Genomic DNA, 20711 nt, shown 5'->3' with positions numbered 1-20711 from the left:
TTCGGTGGGTATGGACAGTTATTCTCAATTTTCCTGCCACATGAAATCTGCCCCACATGGAGAGAGTGCAGGAAGAATTACAATGTTTGGAGAAAGATGGACTAAGAGGCCTGTTCCATATGTACCTTTCAGAATTAGTGTCAGCGTGTTGACGTCTTCTGTTCACAGATCTTGAAGCAGTTGTGACTTTTCTCCGTCCTTTAAGAAAAGTCAACAGTTTATTAACAATAAAACACACCTTACCAGTACTGTGTACCACTGAGACCCTACATCAATATGACATCCCTCCTTCCTGTTAAATTGGGCTTTCGCACTTTGAGCATATCCTTTGCTTTCTAGACACTTGTTTTTTGCTCATACTGTTTCCTACGCATGGAGTATCCTTCCTCCTCTATTAAATTCCTACCAATTTCTATAAAACCCAGCTCAAATGAGGCCTCCTCCACGAAGCCTTCCTGGATCTCTCTTGTCCCACCAACAGGCACCTCCTGCTCAGATCTCACATAGCACCTTACTTAGCACCTTGAGGATGCATTCAATAATATCTGTATTATAGCTATGTTTATGTCTTATCCCCAACCCCTAAATGTTAAGTAGCAAGATCATGTCCTACATAAACTTTTCATCTCTGCAAGCACCTGGAACAGTGCCCTGCACACAAAAAGAATGTCTGAGGAAGAGGGAAGGAATGAAGGAGGACTAGGTACCCTAAGGTATAAGGGCCCTTATAATTCTCAAGATTCTGTTAATGTTAGTAGAAAAGAATGAGACATCTAGCAGAATATACCTAAGCAGTTAATAAGCATGGATCAATAATGATCAGAAGGAATACATAGTCTGTAAGTGAAAACAAATAATGTCTTATTTTGACATAAACAGTGAGAGCAGTACCTTTGTTAACCTTGGATACAGTAGATTTAAGTGTCTCAACACCTTTACTTTTGGTTATAAAAGGAGTCTGAAACATTTCTTTATTCTTTTCTGTTAAAGAAATACAAAAGATAAATCAAATTCTTCTAAAGTACTTATTTTACTTGGCCTTAGTATTAGTATCATCTCTGTAACACTAGAAATGACATACAAACCATAATTTATACTGAAAAGTTATTAAATTCTAAGCACTGAGTTTTCTGTATTCCTATGACTTCAGAATTCTAGACCCTCTATGACACATCTAAAAATTGATGGACTATTTACTAATGTACAAAAATGCACTCCACAGTATAACGGCAAATAATCCTAAATGCTGTTCAACAATATCTCATACAAAATCAACCAATGTTTCTTAGGTGTCCACTGTATGTCACATACCATGCTTAAGGCTACAGAATACAAAGAAAAAAATGAACCAGTCTCTGCCCTCAAGGAACTTACATTGAATTGTGGAAGTCACACATATACAAAATTATGTAAAAATGAATATAAGTGGGGGTGGAGGAGAAGGGAAGGCAATAATATCTGGGGAGAAAAGGGGAAAGACAGGAAAAGGCCATGTATAGAAGGTAATGTTTGAACTGTGGAAGTAACTAGGGATCTTGAGAGGCAAAAGTGAGGAACCAAGAACAGTGGGCACAAGGAGCAAAAAGGATGACTTGGGTTTAATGTCAGGAGACACTTCCTAATGATTAAAGCTGTCAGGAGTAGAGTGGGCTGGTGGGCTCCCTCTCCTATACAATGAAAGACAACATGTTGTCGCCATCCTCCAGGAGCTCAGTCTGGCAGAGGAAATGATGTATAACCTCAGGCAAATCATTACTTGCCCTATCTGGGTCTCAGTTTCTTCTTTTATAAAATGAGGTACTTGAATTAGATCATTTAAAAGTTCTTTCCAGTTCTATGAGATACTGTACATATATGAGCTGACTAGAAAAATATTTCATTTACTTAAGCCAAACTGTATTTTAGAGGACAGAAATGACTACATTTCATTTACCTTCCTCAGTCTGATTAACGGCCATGGTAGTGTTATCAGCGTCCTGTGCTCTTGGAAACTGGTCACCATGTTCATTACTTCCTTTGCTCAAGTGTATCCTGATTTTCTCTAAGGCTCTCAAACATGTCCGATCTTTTACTTCCTGCAATTCGGAAGATAATTAATAATACAACTTAAGTGAAATTTTTTAATCTTCCTTCAAAACAGAACATTAAATTGACATCAAGTTATATGATCATATTCCCAAACAATATGAAATTTAACCAAATGCCTTAGCAGAGAAATAATTCTGTTTCTCAAAAGCAAAATCTACTTAAATAGTATTCAGTTAAGAATTCTACTGGTTAAAAGGGAGCTAACAATACATATAAATTCCTTAAGATAAGCATTTTATTTTCCATATATATGTTTACATTGCTACATTTTAATTTACTTACACACCTCAAGAATCTCATCCAATAACACGGTAAGTTCTTTTGTAGAACTGTTACTGAGTTCTAAAGAATTCAAGGCCTTTACATAAATGCGAATTTCTGGTGCACATGGACTTATTAAGATTTCATTGCAAATTTTTATGGCTAGATTATCATGTACTGTTGAAGCCTAGAAAAGCAAAAGGAAAGTATATGTGAAAATCAGACGCATGTATGATTGACTTGACTGAGATCCAGATCTCTGATGCTGAATATTTCCTGTTGTACATTCTGCTCTCTCTCCTCCTGAGTTACTGTGTCAACAGCCATCGTGTTTTACCAGCCACAAAAGGGGAACTTGGCAGTCATTTCTTCCTCTTCTTTTCTTCCCTGACCCTTGTAAACACCTAGTGACCAAGTCTTTCTTTACAATACTTTTATCAACTCCTTCACTGGTTATTCCCATTTACATGATCTAGTTCAGATCCTGATTCCAATTTCTTTTACACTGTGCAGGAAGATAAAATTCTCTAAAATATTTTTTTATTATCACACTCTTCCTCATCAACTTTTTTCCTGCCCACAAGATCAAGTCCAAATTCAATGAGTAGGCAATTCAATACCCCTTACAATCTAATATCTTACATTATTCCCCCAAATTAATCCCAGACAGGGTTTCCAAAAAATAACTTACACATTCTTGCCTCTATCCCTTTGCATATGTCCTTTTAGCATGTCATTCTTTTCTTCTCCACTTATCTGAGGAATAAATAACCTTCCTTCAAATATCAGATTGAGTCTCGTGCCTTCCTCCCAGAAATTTGCATTAACCATCTCAGCTACAATGATCTCTCTCTCACTGCCTGAATTCCTACAGGACTTGACAGTGTCACTTGTGTCTCACAAATTCTATACTACCTTTTATTAGTAGTTTCAGGTGGAGATGTCATAAGTTATACTAATATAAGCACAGTATCCAAAAGAAGAGAAGTGACATGCTAATAATGTGCACTGGTCATACCTGCAAGAATGTATTGTTCTGGCCACTCCATTCTAGGAACAGCAGTAAAGGTTGGCCCAGAGGAGGGCAGCCAGGATGATGAAGGAATCAGAAAGCATCCCATAAAAGGAGCTTTAGAACAAGGAAGCAAAAAAAAAAAATTGTAGGGAGAACCTGACTGGCACTTTCAAATATCTGAAAAGCTGTTCTGTGGAAGAGGGAGAGACTTGCTTTGCTTGGTCATAGGACTGAACAAGGAGCAGTAAGTGGAAGCTGAAGAAGGGCAGATTACAGTTCAATTTAATGAAAAAATTCCTAACAACTAGAGCTAGCTAAGATAGAACTGACTTCTTCCACTTGTAAAAGGGCAAGGGAAAGGTTTTCTAGAGTGACCTTTCAAGTCTTCTGAATTCCAAGTATCTATCATTTTCTCCCCATATAAATTTAGTACCCAGTAACAACTGGTACAATGCCTTACACACAGCAAGGACTCAATAAATATTTGATTACTTAAGTGAACTGTGTGAATTCCTTATTTCACCTTAAACACTTGACATTTCACACATCACCTTCTATGTTTCATGATAACTATAAAAGAACCGACTGATTTTGTCCAACTTTGAAACCCTTCAGCAGAATTTACAAATCAGTGTGGCAGAGTAAAAAGATCACTGGACTTACAGGTAGAAGCCCAAGATTTAATTCTTGGCTCTATGACCTTAGGGAGGTCATTTTGCTACTATATGCCTCAATTTTCTCATCTGTAAAATGGTTTAGAAAAAATATTATCTTGCTTATAGAGTTGCTGTGCAGGTTGCTTGGTAATGATAATCCTAATCTTCAAACAGAACAGCCATCAGTAAGTCAGTCTTCAAAGGGTCTATATTTTGTAACAGTAGTTCTGTGTTCTCTAAGGGCAAGATCTATAACCCTCTTTACTTTTCATCCCTTCAAAGGACTCACTGCAACAAACAAAAGCGCCTGCTAGTGAACATCTCAACATAATCCCTCAGAGAGTGTACAGGCAGCCCAGAGGCAAACTCCATGTTTGCAGGTCTCTTTCAATTCTGTGTCTTGACCGTAAGGGCTGAGCCCCTGAATCGCTAACAGATTTACCTGATAGTCCTGAGAATTTCTGGTTTGAGGATTCAATCCACTTGGTCTTGTCAAGTCTACAAGTAGTTCAGCTACATTAGCAATATCTATTTCAGCTAAAGGAGAAGAGGCGGGCGCATTAAGCAATGTTTTCAGAGTTGGGAAAAAAGCATCTTCAAAGCACTGCTGATTAGTCCTGTTATAAAAAATTGAGGCATTATTAAAATATTATGAAATTCAAATTTTTTAAGAATAGAAGAAAACCAAATGAACATTAACAAACATTACCCATAAAATTCACTCAAGTAATGTAGAGATTAGTCTGACATCTAAACATCTTGGCTAGGGTCATTTTATCTGAGCCCATCATACTGCAATAAAAGCAGACAGCTCATTGAAGTTGGTAGGATCTTATGGGAAACATGAAATGGAATAGTGCAGTACAATGAGAACAAAGTTTGGGGCGGAGCCAAGATGGCACATATACTAGCTCTTCTCCCACAACCCAAAAAATACCTGTAAAGAAGGACTCTCAACAAATTCTAAAGCAGCAGAAGTCACACAACAACGGAGTGGAGGAGATTTCTAGCCCAGGGACCCAAAAGACCGATGAGAAAGGTCTGTTGCACTGGACGAAGAGCAGAGCCCAGGACTGAGCAAGCTTCAGGGACAGAATCTCCAGGAGCAGTACAGATCCCTCAACCCACAGGTGACCCACACTGACCATAAAGGTCAGTGAGAGGGCTTTTTCAGCTGTCCGAGAAGGGAGCAGGGTATCCCCACAACTCAGGCCTCCTCAGGTGGCAGCAGCTGAGGCAGCAGCAGACTGGTGGGGTGGGGATCCCAAGGCAGGCAGCAGCCCTCATCCATTGTTGAAAGTCTCATTGTAAACCTCCTGAGGGAACTGAGCCCCGTGTGGCAGCCCTGCCCCAACCTGAGCAGTTGATCTTAATCTCATACTGAATAGCGGCCCTGCCCCTGTGGGTTTGGAGCAGCTCATCTGAATCTCAGCCCTCAGTGATGGCTTGGCAGAAATGGAGGCAAGGTGGTTGTGGAGAGGAAACTCAGAAGTCAAGTAACTGGCTGGGAAAACACCCAAAGAAGGGGAAAAAAAAATAAGACCACAGAAGGTTATTTTCTTGGGGAACAGGTGTCTCCCCCCCATCCTTTTGGATGAGGAAGAACAAGGCATACTATCAGAGGAAGTCAAGGCTCCTGCCTCCAGGGCCTCCAAAGGGAACTTAAACTGACCTAAGGCAACAGAAGAGCTTGAAAAATGAGGTAGCTACTTACTAAAGGAGAACCAAAAAAATGCTGAGGAAAAAAACACCTTTCAAAAGAGGCTAACTCAATTGGAAAAAGAGGTCCAAAAAGCCAATGAGGAGAAGAATGCTTTAAAAAACAGAATTAGCCAAATGGAAAATGAGGTTCAAAAGTTCACTGAAGAAAATACTTATTTAAAAATTAGAATGGAACAGATGGAGGCTAATGATTTTATAAGAAACCAAGAAATCACAAAACAAAACCAAAAGAATGAAAAAATGGAAGATAATGTGAACTACCTCATTGGAAAAACAACTGACCTGGAAAATAGATTCAGGAGAGACAATTTAAAAATTATGGCACTACCTGAAAGCCATGATCAAAAAAAAAGAGCCTAGACATTATCTTCCATGAAATTATCAAGGAAAACTGCCCTGATATTCTAGAACCAGAGGGCAAAATAAATATTGAAAAAAAATGCACCAATAACCTCCTGAAAGAGATCTGAAAAGAAAAACTTCTGGGAATATTGTAGCCAAATTTCAGGGTACTCAGGTCAAAGAGAAAATACTGCAAGTAGCCAGAAAGAAACAATTCGAGTATTGTGGAAATACAATCAGGATAACACAGAGTCTGGCACCTTCAACATTAAAGGACTGAAGGGCTTGGAATAGGATATTCCAGAAGTCAAAGGAACTGGGATTAAAACCAAGAATCACCTACCCTACAAAACTGAGTATAATAATTTATTTTTTTTTTTTATTATTAAATTTATTTATTTAACTTTTAACATTCATTTTCACAAAATTTTGGGTTACAAATTTTCTCCCCTTTTATCCCCTCCCCCCCCAAACACCAAGCATTCTAATTGCCCCTATGACCAATCTGCTCTCTCTTCTATCATCCCTCTCTGCCCTTGTCTCCATCTTCTCTTTTGTCCTGTAGGGGCAGATAGCTTTCTATACCCCTTTACCTGTTTTTCTTATTTCCTAGTGGCAAGAACATTACTCGACAGTTGATCCTAACACTTTGAGTTCCAACTTCTCTTCCTCCCTCCCTCCCCACCCCTTCCCTTTGGAAGGCAAGCAATTCAATATAGGCCATATCTGTGTAGTTTTGCAAATGACTTCCATAATAGTTGTGTTGTATAGGACTAACTATATTTCCCTCCATCCTATCCTGTCCCCCATTACTTCTATTCTCTTTTGATCCTATCCCTCCCCATGAGTGTCGACCTCGAATTGCACTCTCCTCCTCATGCCCTCCCTTCTATCATCCCCCCCACCCTGCTTGTCCCCTTATCCCCCACTTTCCTGTATTGTGAGATAGGTTTTCCTACCAAAATGAGTGTGCACTTTATTCTTTTCTTTAGTGGAATGTGATGAGAGTAGACTTCATGTTTTTCTCTCACCTCCCCTCTTTATCCCTCCACTAATGAGTCTTTTGATTGCCTCTTTTATGAGAGATAATTTGCCCCATTCAATTTCTCCCTTTCTCTTCCCAATATATTTCTCTCTCACTGCTTGATTTCATTTTGTTTTAAAGATATGATCCCATCCTATTCAATTCACTCTGTGCACTCTGTCTCTATGTATGTGAGCGTGTGTGCATGTGTAATCCCACCCAGTACCCAGATACTGAAATGTTTCAAGAGTTACAAATATTGTCTTTCCATGTAGGAATGTAAACAGTTCAGCTTTAGTAAGTCCCTTATGACTTCACTTTGCTGTTCACCTTTTCATGGTTCTCTTCATTCTTGTGTTTGAAAGTCAAATTTTCTTTTCAGCTCTGGTCTTTTCATCAAGAATACTTGAAAATCCTCTATTTCATTGAAAGACCATTTTTTCCCCTGAAGTATTATAGTCAGTTTTGCTGGGTAGGTGATTCTTGGTTTTAGTCCTAGTTCCTTTGACTTCTGGAATATACTGTTCCATGCCCTTCGATCCCTTAATGTAGAGGCTGCTAGATCTTGTGTTATCCTGATTGTATTTCCACAATACTTGAATTGTTTCTTTCTAGCTGCCTGCAGTATTTTCTCCTTGACCTGGGAACTCTGGAATTTGGCCACAATGTTCCTAGGAGTTTCTCTTTTTGGATCTCTTTCAGGCGGTGTTCTGTGGATTCCTTGAATATTTATTTTGCCCTCTGGTTCTAGAATCTCAGGGCAGTTTTCCTTGATAATTTCATGAAAGATGATGTCTAGGCTCTTCTTTTGATCATGGCTTTCTGGTAGTCCCATAATTTTTAAATTGTCTCTCCTGGATCTATTTTCCAGGTCTGTTGTTTTTCCAATGAGATATTTCACATTATCTTCCATTTTTCCATTCTTCTCTCTTTGTTCTGTGATTTCTTGGTTTTGCATAAAGTCATTAGCCTCCATCTGTGCCATTCTAGTTTTGAAAGAACTATTTTCTTCAGTGAGCTTTTGAATCTCCTTTTCCATTTGGCTAATTCTGCTTTTGAAAGCATTCTTCTCCTCATTGGCTTTTTGAACCTCTTTTGCCAATTGAGTTAGGCTAGTTTTCAAGGTGTTAATTTCTTCAACATTTTTTTGGGTCTCCCTTAGCAGGGAGCTGATCTGCTGTTCATGCTTTGACTTCATGTCTCTCATTTCTCTTCCCAGCTTTTCCTCCACCTCTCTAACTTGATTTTCAAAATTCTTTTTGAGCTCTTCCATGGCCTGAGCCCATTGGGTGGGCTGGGACACAGAAGCCTTGATTTCTGTGTCTTTGCCTGATGGTAAGCATTGTTCTTCCTCATCAGAAAGGAAGGGAGGAAATGCCTGTTCGCCAAGAAAGTAACCTTCTATAGTCTTATTTCTTTTCCCTTTTCTGGGCATTTTCCCAGCCAGTGACTTGACCTCTGAATATTTTCCTCACACCCACCTCACCTCCTGATCCTCCCAGCCCGTGTTTGTGGTCTGAGATTCAAATGCTGCTTCCAGCCTCAGGGCTTTTGGCGGGGGCAGGGCTGCTATTCAGTATGAGATTATGTTCCGGTGCTGAGATCGGGGCAGGGCCACTTCTCAAGCTCAGTTCCCTCAGGGGGTTTATGCACAGACCTTCCGCAATGGATTCAGGCTCCCGCCCGCTTGGGGAGCCCCTGTCTGCAGCCGCCTCTCAGCTTCTACCTCCTGGGGGGGGGCCTGAATTATGGGGGCACCCCACTCCCCTCTCGACCTGCCAAAGAGACTCTCTCACCCACCCCTGTCACCTGTGGGTGGAGGGACTTGTGCGGCCGCTGGAGATCCCGTCCCTGAAGCCTGCTCGGATCTGTTTCTCTCGGTGCCGCAGCCGTGGCCGCAGCAGGTCTGGGCTGGGCTTTGTGTCTGCAGCGCGACGGACCTTTTGCGAGAGGTTTGCAGATCCCTCTGTGGGTGGAGGGACCCGCGTGGCCGCTGGAGATCCTGTCTGTGAAGCCTGCTCGGATCTTTTCCTCTCGGTGCCGCGGCCGCGGCAGGGCTGCACTCAGCTCCCAGTCCTGGCGCCCAGTCCGCAGCGCGAAGGACCCCCCCGCGAGAGGTTTGCAGGTCTCTCTGGAACAGAAATCTCCCTCGCTCCAATGTTCCGTGGCCTCTGGGTGCGGAATTCGCCGTGAGTTACTTCCCTGTAGCCATTCTATGGGTTGTGGGTTCAGAGCTATGTGTATGTGCGTCTTTCTACTCCCGAGTATAATACTTTAAGGGAATAAATGGTCATTCAATGATATAGAGGACTCTGAAACATTCATATTGAGGAAAAGACCAGAACTGTATAGAAAATTTGACTTTCCAATACAAGAATCAAGAGAAGCATGAAAAGGTAAACAGGAAAGAGACATCATAAAAGACTTTCTAAAGCTGAACTTTACATTCCTACATGGAAAGAAAATATTTATAACTCTTGAATCTTTTCTCAGTATTTGGGTAGGTGGAAGGATTGTACATACACACACAAATATATACACATATATAGACAGAGAGTACAGGTTGTGTTGAATCAGAAGACATGATATCTACACAAAAAAATAAAATAAAAATTAAGGGGTGAGGGAGGAAAATACTGGGAGGAGAAAGGGAGAAATGGAATGGGGCAGGCTATAACTCATAAAAGAGATAAAAATCTTGTTCAACGGAAGAGAAAAGGGAGAAGGGGAGAGGGGAAAAGTGAAGCTACTCTCTCCACATAAGGCTGAAGGAGGGAAAAACATGCTCACTAAATTTGATATGAAAATCTATCTTATACTACAGGAAAGTAGGGGAGGAGGTGACAAGAGGGGTGAGGGGAATGATAGAAGGGAGGACAAATGCGAGAAGGGAATAACTAGAAATAAACACTTTTGGGAAGGGACAAGGTCAAATGAGGGAATAAAAAAATCAAAAAAAATAAGGGGGATTCAGTAGAATAGAGAGCAATATAATTAGTATTACACAACAGGATTATTATGGAAGTTCTGCAAAATAACACATATTTAGTCTGTATTGAATTGCTTGCCTTCTCAGTGGGGATGGGTGGGGAGGGAGGGAGGGAGAGAAGATGGAATTCAAAGTATTAGTAACAAATGTTGAGAATTTTTATTGCATATAACCAGGAAATAAGAAATGCAGGGAATGGGGCATAGAAATTTATTTTACCCTACAAGAAAAGAGAGAAGATGGGGATAAAGGAAAGGTGAGGTGTGATAGAAGGGAGGGTTCATTGAGGGATGGAGTAATCAGAATGCAAGGTATCAGGAAGTGGGGGGAGGGGAGTGATGGGGAGAAAAACTGGACATGTTACAAAGTGATATAAAAGCAATTAGTATTAAAACAACTGACTGAAGTAATTACTGAGAATAAATCAAAGACATCTTTAGTTTGGGGAAAAGAATTTTAGTCTAAATTAACTAGAGGAAGGTAACCTTGGGTAAAATTTGGCATTGATGGAAAAGTTGAGGTTTTAATGGTAAATTTGATTTTATGATTGTTCTTTAATTAGGAACTAGAATATGTATAGAAAGGCATGTAAGCCACTTAAGACTTGCCTCAAAAGATGTTCCTTAGCCAAAGTGAAACTATAATCATATTTGAAACATGGTTATTGGAACTTGCTATTTTAAGATGCTATGGCACTAATAAGTGACTGTTCTTCTGAGTCTAACTCCAGGTATAGATAGCAAGAAAGGCAGTCTGAGCCTCCAATCCATGATGCCAGAAAGTCTGTGAGATGCTGGTATGAACCGAGAACAAAGTTTGGAACCTGAAGTTGAATCTCAGCTCTATAATTTATTCATAGCCTGAGTAACTTCAGGTAAGCTCTTAACCTCCCTGAAACTATTTTCTCATATGTAAAGTGAACATTTTGGATTAATCTCCAATGTGATTTTTTTTCTTTTTTCTTAGAAATTTATTAAGGACCACAGCTTCTGGGACAACAACTCACTGTTCAACAAAAATTGCTGGGAAAACTGGATAACATTGTGGTAGAAACTAGGCATAGTTTCTGACAGAAAACACAAGAATAAAGTCCAAATGGGAACATGATCTAGATATAAAGATTGATGCTATGGATAAATTGATGGAGCAAGGATGGAGAAGGGAAGAATTTTTGACTAAAGAAGTGATAGCAAACATGATGAAGTGTAAAATGGATAATTTTGATTACATTAAACTGAAAAGTTTCTGCACAACCAAACCCAATGCAACCAAGATTCGAAGAGAAGCAGAAAACTGGGAAAGAACTTTTGCAACTAGTGTCTCTGATAAAGGCCTCATTTCTAAAATATATAAAGAACTGAGTCAAATGTACAAGAATACAAGTCATTCCCCAATTGATAAATGCTCAAAGGATATGAATAGGCAGTTTTCAGAGGAAGAAATTAAAGATATCCATAGTCTTATGAAAAAATGCTCTAAATCACTACTGGTTAGAGATGTAAATCAAAACAACTCTGAGGTACCACATCACACCTATCAGATTGGCTAACATGACAAAACAGGAAGATGATAAATGCTGGAGAAGTTGTGGGAGAGTTGGAACACTAATTCATTGTTGGTGGAGCTGTGAACTGATCCAACCATTCTGGAGAGCAATTTGGAACTGTGCCCAAAGGGCTAAAAGAACTGGGCATACTCTTTGGCCCAGCAATATCACTTCTACGACTGTATCCCCAAGAGATCATAAAAATGAGAAAGGGTCTCATATGTACAAAAATATTTATAGCAATTCTCTTTGTGGTGACCAAAAACTGGAAATCAAGGGGATGTCCATCAATTGAGGAATTCTGAATAAGTTGTGGTAGATGAATGTAATGGAATACCATTGTGCTATAAGAAATGATGAACAGGAAGACTTCAGAGAGGCCTGGAAAGACTTATATTAACTGATGCTGAGTGAAAGGAGCAGAACTAGGAGAACTTTGTTCACAGCAATGACCACAGTATGTGAGTTTTTTCTGATAGAGTTGGAACTTTATTGCAATGCAAGGACTTAAAAATATTCTGAATGGTCTTTTAAGGCAAAATGCCTTCCATAAGCAGAGAAAGAACTATGGAATACAATTGCAAAAGGTAGCAGATCATTTTCTTTTGTGTTATGTTTTGGGTTGTTACATTATTTCTCAAATTCATTTTAATTCTTATACACAATATGATTATGGTAAAAAAGCATTTAATAGGAATGTGTGTAGAACCTATATAAAATTATATGCTGTCTTGGGGAATGAGGGGGGAGTTAGGGGAAAAAAAATCTAAGTTATATGGTAGTGATTGTAGAACACTGAAAATAAATTAAAAAAAATAAAATGTCAAAAAAAAAAAAAAGAAATTTATTGGGGGGCAGAGCCAAGATGGCAGAGTAGAAAGATACACCTACTCTAGTTCTCCCCTCATAACCCATAAAATATCTGTAAAAAATGACCCTAAACAAATTCTAGAGCAGCAGAAGCCACAAAATGACAGAGTGAAAGAGATTTCCAGCCCAAGATACCCTGGAAGGTAGACAGGCTTGGAGTGGAGCACAGCCCAGTCTTGGTCACGTGGTGTGACCAGGCCTCAGGGGCAGAATCCTCAGCAACAGCTAAGGTTCCCAGAATACTCAATCCACAAATGCCAAAGACAGCTGCAAAGGTCAGTGAAAAAGCACTTTCACCTGCGTGAGAAGGGAACATGGTCTGGCTCCAGCAGCCCCAAAGCCGGCTGCAGTTGCTGCAACGCAGCGTCCATTTTAGGAGCTCTCTGCCTAAAGACCCTTGGGGAAGCACACTGCTGATCTGGACCTCAGCCCTGAGTGGTGGCCCTGGGGTGAGGAGGAACTGGAGGCAGTTGTAGAGAGGGAACCCGCCTCCCAGATTCTGGGCATAAAAGCTCTATCGTACAGGTCTCAGAGACCAGCCTTGGCCACAGCAAGGCAGGGACAGGACCAGAACAGGCTTAAGAGGGTGGAATCCCCAGCAGAAGATGTGGCTCCCAGATTGTTCAGCCCACAAATGCCAAAGGCAGCATCAAAGGTCAGTGAAAAAGTTTTTTCACCTGGGGGAGAAGGGAACACTGTCTGCCCTGCCAGCAGCAGCAGTGTCCATTTTTGGAGCCCTCAGACTACAGCTGCTGAGGGAATTGAGTGACTGATCTGGGTCTCAGCCGAGTTGCGGTCCTGGGTTGAGGAAGAGTGCTGGTGGTGGAGCTAGCGTGGCTCTGGAGAGGGAACCCTACTCACAGATTCTGGGCAGAACAGAGTGCCTGTGGTTGCTACCAGACCAGAGTGAAGGCCTTGATTGTGCCACCTTGGAGGAACTGAGAACTTACAGGTCCCCAGAGTGTACCCTGATCTTCACAGAGGACTCAAAAGTCAAGTAAATGACTGGGAAAATGACCAAAAAAGGGGAAAAAAAAAAAAGACTACAAAACGCTACTTTCTTGGTGAGCAGGTATTTTTTTCCATCCATTTGGATGAGGAAGAACAAAGCATACCAACAGAGGAGGACCTAAAAGTGAAGGCTTCTGCATCCGAAACCTCCAAAATAAATATGCAATGGTCTCAACGCCATAGAAGAGCTCAAAAAGGATTTTGAAAATCAAGAGAGGTGGAGGAAAAATTGGGAAGAGAAATGAGAGCAATGAAAGAAAATCATGAAAACAAGTCAACAGCTTGCTAAAGGAGACTCAAAAAAATGCTGAAGAAAATAACACCTTTAACAATAGGCTAACTCAATTGGAAAAAGAAAAAAGCCAATGAGGAGCAGAGTGCTTTAAAAAGCAGAATTAGCCAAATGGAGAAGGAGGTTCAAAAGTTCACTGAAGAAAATACTTATTTAAAAATTAGAATGGAACAGATGGAGGCTAATGACTTTGTGAGAAACCAAGAAATTATAAAACAAAACCAAAAGAATGAAAAAATTGAAGGTAATGTGAAATATCTCATTGGAAAAACAACTGACCTGGAAAATATGACCAGGAGAGACAATTTAAAATTGTGGGACTACCTGAAAGCCATGATCAATAAAAGAGCCTAGACATCATCTTTCATGAAATTATCAAGGAAAACTGCCCTGATATTTTAGAACCAGAGGGCAAAATAAATATAGAAAGAACCCATCGATCACCTCCTTCCTGAAAGAGATCCAAAAAGAGAAACTCCTAGGAATATTGTAGCCAAATTCCAGAGTTCCCAGGTCAAGGAGAAAATATTGCAAGACCTAGAAAGAAACAATTTGAGTACCGTGGAAATACAATCAGGATAACACAAGATCTGGCAGCTTCTACATTAAGGGATCGAAGGGTGTGGAATATCATATTCCAGAAGTCAAAGGAGCTAGAATTAAAACCAAGAATCACCTACCCAGCAAAACTGAGTATAATACTTCAAGGGAAAAAATGGTCATTCAATAAAATAGAGGACTTTCAAGCATTCTTGATGAAAAGACCAGAGTTGAATAGAAAATCTTACTTTCAAAAACAAGAATCAAGAGAACCATGAAAAGGTAAACAGGAAAGAAATCAGAAGGGACTTACTAAAGTTGAACTGTTTACATTCCTACATGGAAAGATAATATTTGTAATTCTTGGAACTTTTCTCAGTATGTGAGTGGTTGGAGGGATTATACATATATATGTACATGTACACGTACACATACATACATATACACACACACACAGAACACAGGGTGAGTTGAATAGGAAGGCATGATATCTAATAAAATTAAAGGGTGAGAGAGGAATATATTGGGAGAAGAAAGGGAGAAATGGAATGGGGCAAATTATCTCTTACAAAAGAGGCAATAAAAAGCTTTTTCAGTGGAGGGGAAAACGGGGGAGGTGAGAGGGGGGAAAAGTGAAGCTTATTCTTATCACATTTGGCTTAAGGAGAGAATAACATACACACTCAATTTGGTACGAAAATCTATCTTACACTACAAGAAAGTAGAGGAGAAGGGGATATGTGGGGTGGGGGGCATGACAGAAAGGATGGCAAAAGGGAGGAGGGAGTAATTAGAAGTAAACACTTTTGGGGAGGGACAAGGTCAAAAAAGAGAACAGAATAAATGGGGGGCAGGACAGGATGGAGGGAAATATAGTTAGTTGTACACAACATGACTATTATGGAAGTCTTTTGTAAAACTATACATATATAGCCTATATTGAATTACTTGCCTTCTCAGTGGGGATGGGTGGGGAGGGAAAAAGGGAGAGAAGTTGGAACTCACAGTTTTAGGAATGAATGTGGAGAACTGTTTTTGCATGCAACTGGGAAATAAGAAATACAGGTAGTGGGGTATAGAAATCTATCTCGTCCTACAAGAAAAGAGAGAAGATAGGGAACAGGGAGGTGGTGATAGAAGGGAGGGCAGACTGGAGGAAGGGGTAATCAGAATGCACAGTGTTTTCTGGGGGGGGAAAGGAGAAATGGGGAGAAAATTTGGGACTCAAAATTTTGTGGAAATGAATGTTGAAAACCAAAAATAAACATTTTAAAAAGAAAAAAAGTATTTTTTCCCTAGTTACATGTAAAAACACTTAACATTCATTTTTAAAACTCTGAGTTCTGAATTCTCTCCCTTCCTCCCCACCCCTGCCATTGAGAGGGCAAATAACTTAATACAGGTTCCCATAGTCATGCCAAAGACTTCCATAATAGTCATGTTGTGAAAGGAAACACTGACAAAAAAAAAACAACTCAAGAAAAATAAAGTTAAAGAGAAAGTATGTTTCAATCTGCATTCAGACTCCATCAGTTCTTTCTTTTGGGGTAGATAGCATTTTTCATCATAAGTCCTTCAGACTTATCTTGCATGGTTGTAATGCTGAGAATAGCTAAGTCATTCACAGTTGATCATCCTACAATATTGCTGTTACTTTGTATAAAGTACATTTCACTTTGCATGAGCTCATGTTAGTCTTTCCAGGTTTCTCTGAGTGAATCCTGCTTATCATTTCTTATAGTACAGTAGTATCTGGAAGTTAAATCTTTCTTTTTTATTAATTATACTGTAATGTTTCAAATCTAAATCTTATAACTCATAAATCTTACATAGATGTGGACTGAATTTAACTATCTTCAATGAAGGGAGAAAAACTAGATGAGAAATTGCTCCCAAAAGTTTACAAAAATATTTTTCTAACAGACTAGTAGAAGGAATTTTAAAAAAAGGAAAAACAATTATGATCATGTTTGTCATTAACGTAGATGGCAACTACTTATACAAAATAACAATCACTGAAATATTTTTTAAGTCCCTTCTGCAATAAACATGGTTTTGATTTTTGGTTTTTGACCAGGTCTCCCTATCCTGGACAAACAGAAAGTGCAGAAGGTGCTAATGGAGCCACTGCTGCTTACCATAGGAGTTTCTACCTTAATCCATTTCCAAACTAAGACAATTTGACCCTCTTTAGGAATAATAGTACCTAAGTCCTAGGTGGTTGTGAGAGTAAAATATTGTCATACATGGAAATTCATCTGCCAATTTTAAAATGCTATGTATATTAGCTATTATTATTTTAAAAATGACTTTGTGAATCTAATGATTTTGGTATATGGAAAGGAGATGCTTCGTTTTTAAAAGAGCCTCTAAGTCACTTTTTTGCTCTGCTAAAATAAATGCTTATTAATAATCAACAAACAATAAGCAAAATGGGATCTTATATTTTCTATTTCCTTCAAAAAACTGAAATGGCAAAGATGTCCTCTAATGATGTAAATAGCTTGGAAAAGTCTACTTGGTCCCTACTAATTCTCATCAAGAATACCCTTAATTCATGTACAGATGATTCAAACATTTTGATTGATGCTTTCCCTGAATTTTTTTCCCCCATATCGTTGGTATCATCCCCTCTTTTCAGATATTTTTCACACTGATCCTTTGATGCCCTCAAAATTGTTACCTCACCAAAGATCTCTCCTCCTTGGTCTAATATATCTACCTCCCTTACAAAAACATCTTTGACCATGATACTAGGATTCAGGTGTGCTGGTTCCATGATGGAGAAAATGATTTGATTTAGTACTTTTTATAAATATTTTTCTTTTTTCAAGTTTGTTTTCTACCTTCCCCCTTTTTTTTGGTATTTAAATGCTTTGGGATAACTCTTTTTAACTAGTCTTGCCAACCTTTCTTGAAATGAGTTCTAGCAAAATGTTAAACAGGAAAAATTAATATCTGGGAAAAAAATTCAAATTCTTATTTAAACTGCTTTAAGACACTTCTGCCTTAAAATTTCTAACTTATTCCATTTAGTGATCATTTTTTAGTGGGAGCACATATCTAATTTTACAGGGGGAAATAAAGGGGGAAAAGAGGACTTATTTCACAGAAATTGACTAAAACAGCCTCTGCTGAAATGTTCTATAAAGTTAGTAATATTTAAGTGCTTCTAAAAATCCTCTTGCTTCTCTTTCTTTTCCCTCATTTTGCTCACAATTCAAATGATGAATTAAATCATTTTTAAAATTACATTTTAATATTTTAATTTGATTCAAATACCTGTTTGCATAAGCAAAAGTGGGGAAGAACACCCCTAGACAATGTCGTAGTTGAATATCCTCTTCAGTCACAGGGTTGTACCACAACAAGACAAGACGAGAAAGAAGCCTGCTACTAACTAATCGTCCAGAGAACATCAGTTTGGCTAGTCCTTCTGCAGCAGCTGTCCGGAGCTCAGAAATCTGAAACAAATTTGGATAATGACAGGATATTTTCACAATTATTTCTTACTTCTAAAATAGACAAAGAGTCATCCCTGACATTTTAAATTGTTACTGTCTAAAGATAATGCTCAATATCCACTCACCTACCTAGTTCTTTAAAAGAATAGGACACATGCTCATTTCATAATTTAACCTTGGGTCAGCTGTGCATAAACCGAGAGTTCCAGAGTCAGAGTTTACAAAGTGTTTTTTTCATACCATTACTAGGAAGAACATCAGTATTCCCATTTTGTAAAAATGAACAAATTGTTTCCAAACTTTGCAATAGCTTTTGGGCAGCTCAAAGAGGTCAAAGTCATTTGGGAACTAAACTTATACATTAATATCTATCCAAACTATATCGACAAAGACAATATTTATAAGTGTAACATGTTATGAAGAATTGTTGGACTGACAGTACAGTGTGTGTGTGTGTGTGTGTGTGTGTGTGTGTGTGTGTCCTATGGATTTCCAGTTTCCTACTTTAGAATACAACTACATTCTAGACCCTAGATTCTCCTGAGTTGGAACTGACGTCAGAAGCTACCTAGCACAGCTCAAACCACTTTTTAGTGTAGGAAGCCTCTGGTGCTTTAGTCTTAGCTTTAGTAAATCTCTGCAATCCAGCTCGTGCACTAAAGAGCTTTTCTTTTCAGTGTCATGAAGCTGCGTTTTCACTGGAGGAGCTGGGTTTTCTTCTTAGTCTTAGCATAGAAGAGATAAAAGCAGTAAACTAACAGGTCTTCTAGCAAGGTTTGACAGATAAGGAGGCAGCACATGGTATAGTGCAAAGAGTGCTGGATTTGGATAAAGAGGGCAGTGGTTACTGACTATGCTACTCTGTGGCCTTTGGTAACCTCTTTGGGACTTCCTTTCCTCATCTATAAAACGAGGAGGTCAGACTAGTGACCTGTGTTATCTTCAAGCTCTAAATCTATGATCCTACGAAAGACCCTTCAGCTTGTCCTAACAATCCTCCTTGTCAATCAACCACACCAAACAGCATTTATTAAGTGTTCATCATGTGCCAAGCACTGTTCTACATGATAAGGGATTCAAAGAAAAAAAATCAGTCTCTATCCCAAAAATCTTACATTCTTGAAAGAGAGACATGAATTTACAGAAGAATATACATAACATACACAAGATAAATATAAGTTAGTTTAGGGAAAAGGTCAGGAAAGGCTTCATGTATAGGGTGAAGCTTGAGGTATAAGTCTTTAAAAGGGGGTTGAAGGAAAGAGCTAGAGGAAACCTGAATGATGGTCAAGTTCAGTCATTGCATTTTGCAGAATGGGGTCAATGACTTGTCCTGAGTCCCAGACCTTCCTACCATACTTTTTCTACTATACCATGCTGTTTTCTAATAATATCCTTTGAGCAAAATCAAATAGTCTTCACTAATGAGATCGACAGCCATTAATGCTTCCCTGAAAATGAGGTTGGAAAATTTAGCTAACGTTAACTGAGGCTCTAGGCTATGCTGAGTACTCAGGAACATCATGTAAATGGACAAGGGTCCCTACCTGCAAAGAGCTTACAGTACAAAGTATTCAAAAGCCATTTTCCCCCTTAGTTTCTAGTAATCTAATTTTTCCAATCTATAATGTTCACTGTTACATTAGCTATGGAAATTATTTTGTTTATTCTGTACATATTTATTCTCTATATCTCTATGTTCATGTTATTTTTGCTCAGTCAATAAGCTCCTCAAGGAGTTTCCTCAAGGGTAAGAACTGCTTCATTTTTATCTTTTAATTCCCCAGTGCCTACACAGTATTTTGTGTATAGGAGGTTTTAAATTAATGCTTGCAAAATGAATGAATGACTACATGACATGATCCTTTGGAAGAGATATTACCGAATCAATCTAAATTTTCTTGACATTTCTCTTGCAAGAAAAGAACAAAACATTTCACCTTCTGTACTTACTAGTATTAACTAATCTGAATAAGCCATTCAACCAATAAGTACTTCTTAAGTGTTCAACTCTTTACTAGATCTGAGGGAGATAGAAGACCACCTGACACAACTACTGTCCCTCAAGAGCTTCTAAATCTTTTGGAGGAGACAAGACCAATGCACACATGCACCCAAAATAATATATGAACAATACAGTGATCAGAAATGTTTCCAAAGCAAATTAAACACATAAGGATATGGAAGAAACACTGCCTGCGTCCCCAAATTGTCAAGTTACATATAAAAAGCAAGAGAAAGTAAAATAAAGAAATCCCTAAGTAGTATTCATTGCTCTTACATAAGAGCACAAAAATATTAGAAATAAATATCAATATTTGGTTTGAAAGACACTCTACAACGCAGGAAATATATATGCTACTCAAAGAGTCCGTGTATAATGTAAACAAAAAGTAACAATCCTTTCTAAGGATGTTTCATAGCAGGCAGATAACTGTTTCTTACCTCACTGTCTAAAAAACCTGCCAGGAGCTTCAGGACGTTCTTAGCAGTGGTTGTCTCTTCTTCCACAGCTTTGATTTTTAGCTCGTGCTCAGGATCACCATCTTCAGTTATCTCTGCTTCTCCACTTTGGAGGTCCTTGACTTTTTTGGATTTAAATGGCTCAGTCCCAAACAACAACAGCTGGTCAAAAACGGCCTTGAGCGCACTTATTTTTATTGTGGCATCATCAATTTGCAAAACCTAAGTCAGAGTAAAGGAAGAGGAATGTACTTCTGTCAGACAACACTGATGATGTCTTAATTTGCACTTCAACAAAAGTCTATTGGGGTATCTCAGCATGGAGAATGAATGCATTCTGAAAATTCAATTCAAACAAACACTGATTAAACAATTGTGCGCAACCAATATACGGTGAGATTGTTTTTTAAAACCACATCTGCAGTTTC

The 20711-nt window shown here is 38.9% G+C and overlaps 1 protein-coding gene across 2 annotated transcripts in view; it reads right to left on the bottom strand.

Annotated features, from left to right (window-relative positions):
- The window catches only part of NCAPG (non-SMC condensin I complex subunit G), a 65438-nt gene that overhangs the window by 2617 nt on the left and 42110 nt on the right, over nt 1–20711 (bottom strand). For both annotated transcript variants that reach the window (XM_072620340.1, XM_072620339.1), the window contains exons 14-20: nt 20266–20505; nt 17639–17820; nt 4463–4637; nt 2375–2536; nt 1934–2075; nt 892–981; nt 126–198 (exon numbers count right to left, since the gene is read on the bottom strand). In XM_072620340.1, coding sequence (XP_072476441.1) covers nt 126–198; nt 892–981; nt 1934–2075; nt 2375–2536; nt 4463–4637; nt 17639–17820; nt 20266–20505 — 1064 coding nt within the window. The remainder of the gene's footprint in view (nt 1–125; nt 199–891; nt 982–1933; nt 2076–2374; nt 2537–4462; nt 4638–17638; nt 17821–20265; nt 20506–20711) is intronic.

This window comes from Notamacropus eugenii, chromosome 6 (assembly GCF_028372415.1).
Source record: "Notamacropus eugenii isolate mMacEug1 chromosome 6, mMacEug1.pri_v2, whole genome shotgun sequence".
NCBI lineage: Eukaryota > Metazoa > Chordata > Mammalia > Diprotodontia > Macropodidae > Notamacropus > Notamacropus eugenii.
Note: the sequence above shows the minus strand (reverse complement) of the source record. Positions and strands in the feature narration are given on the sequence as shown.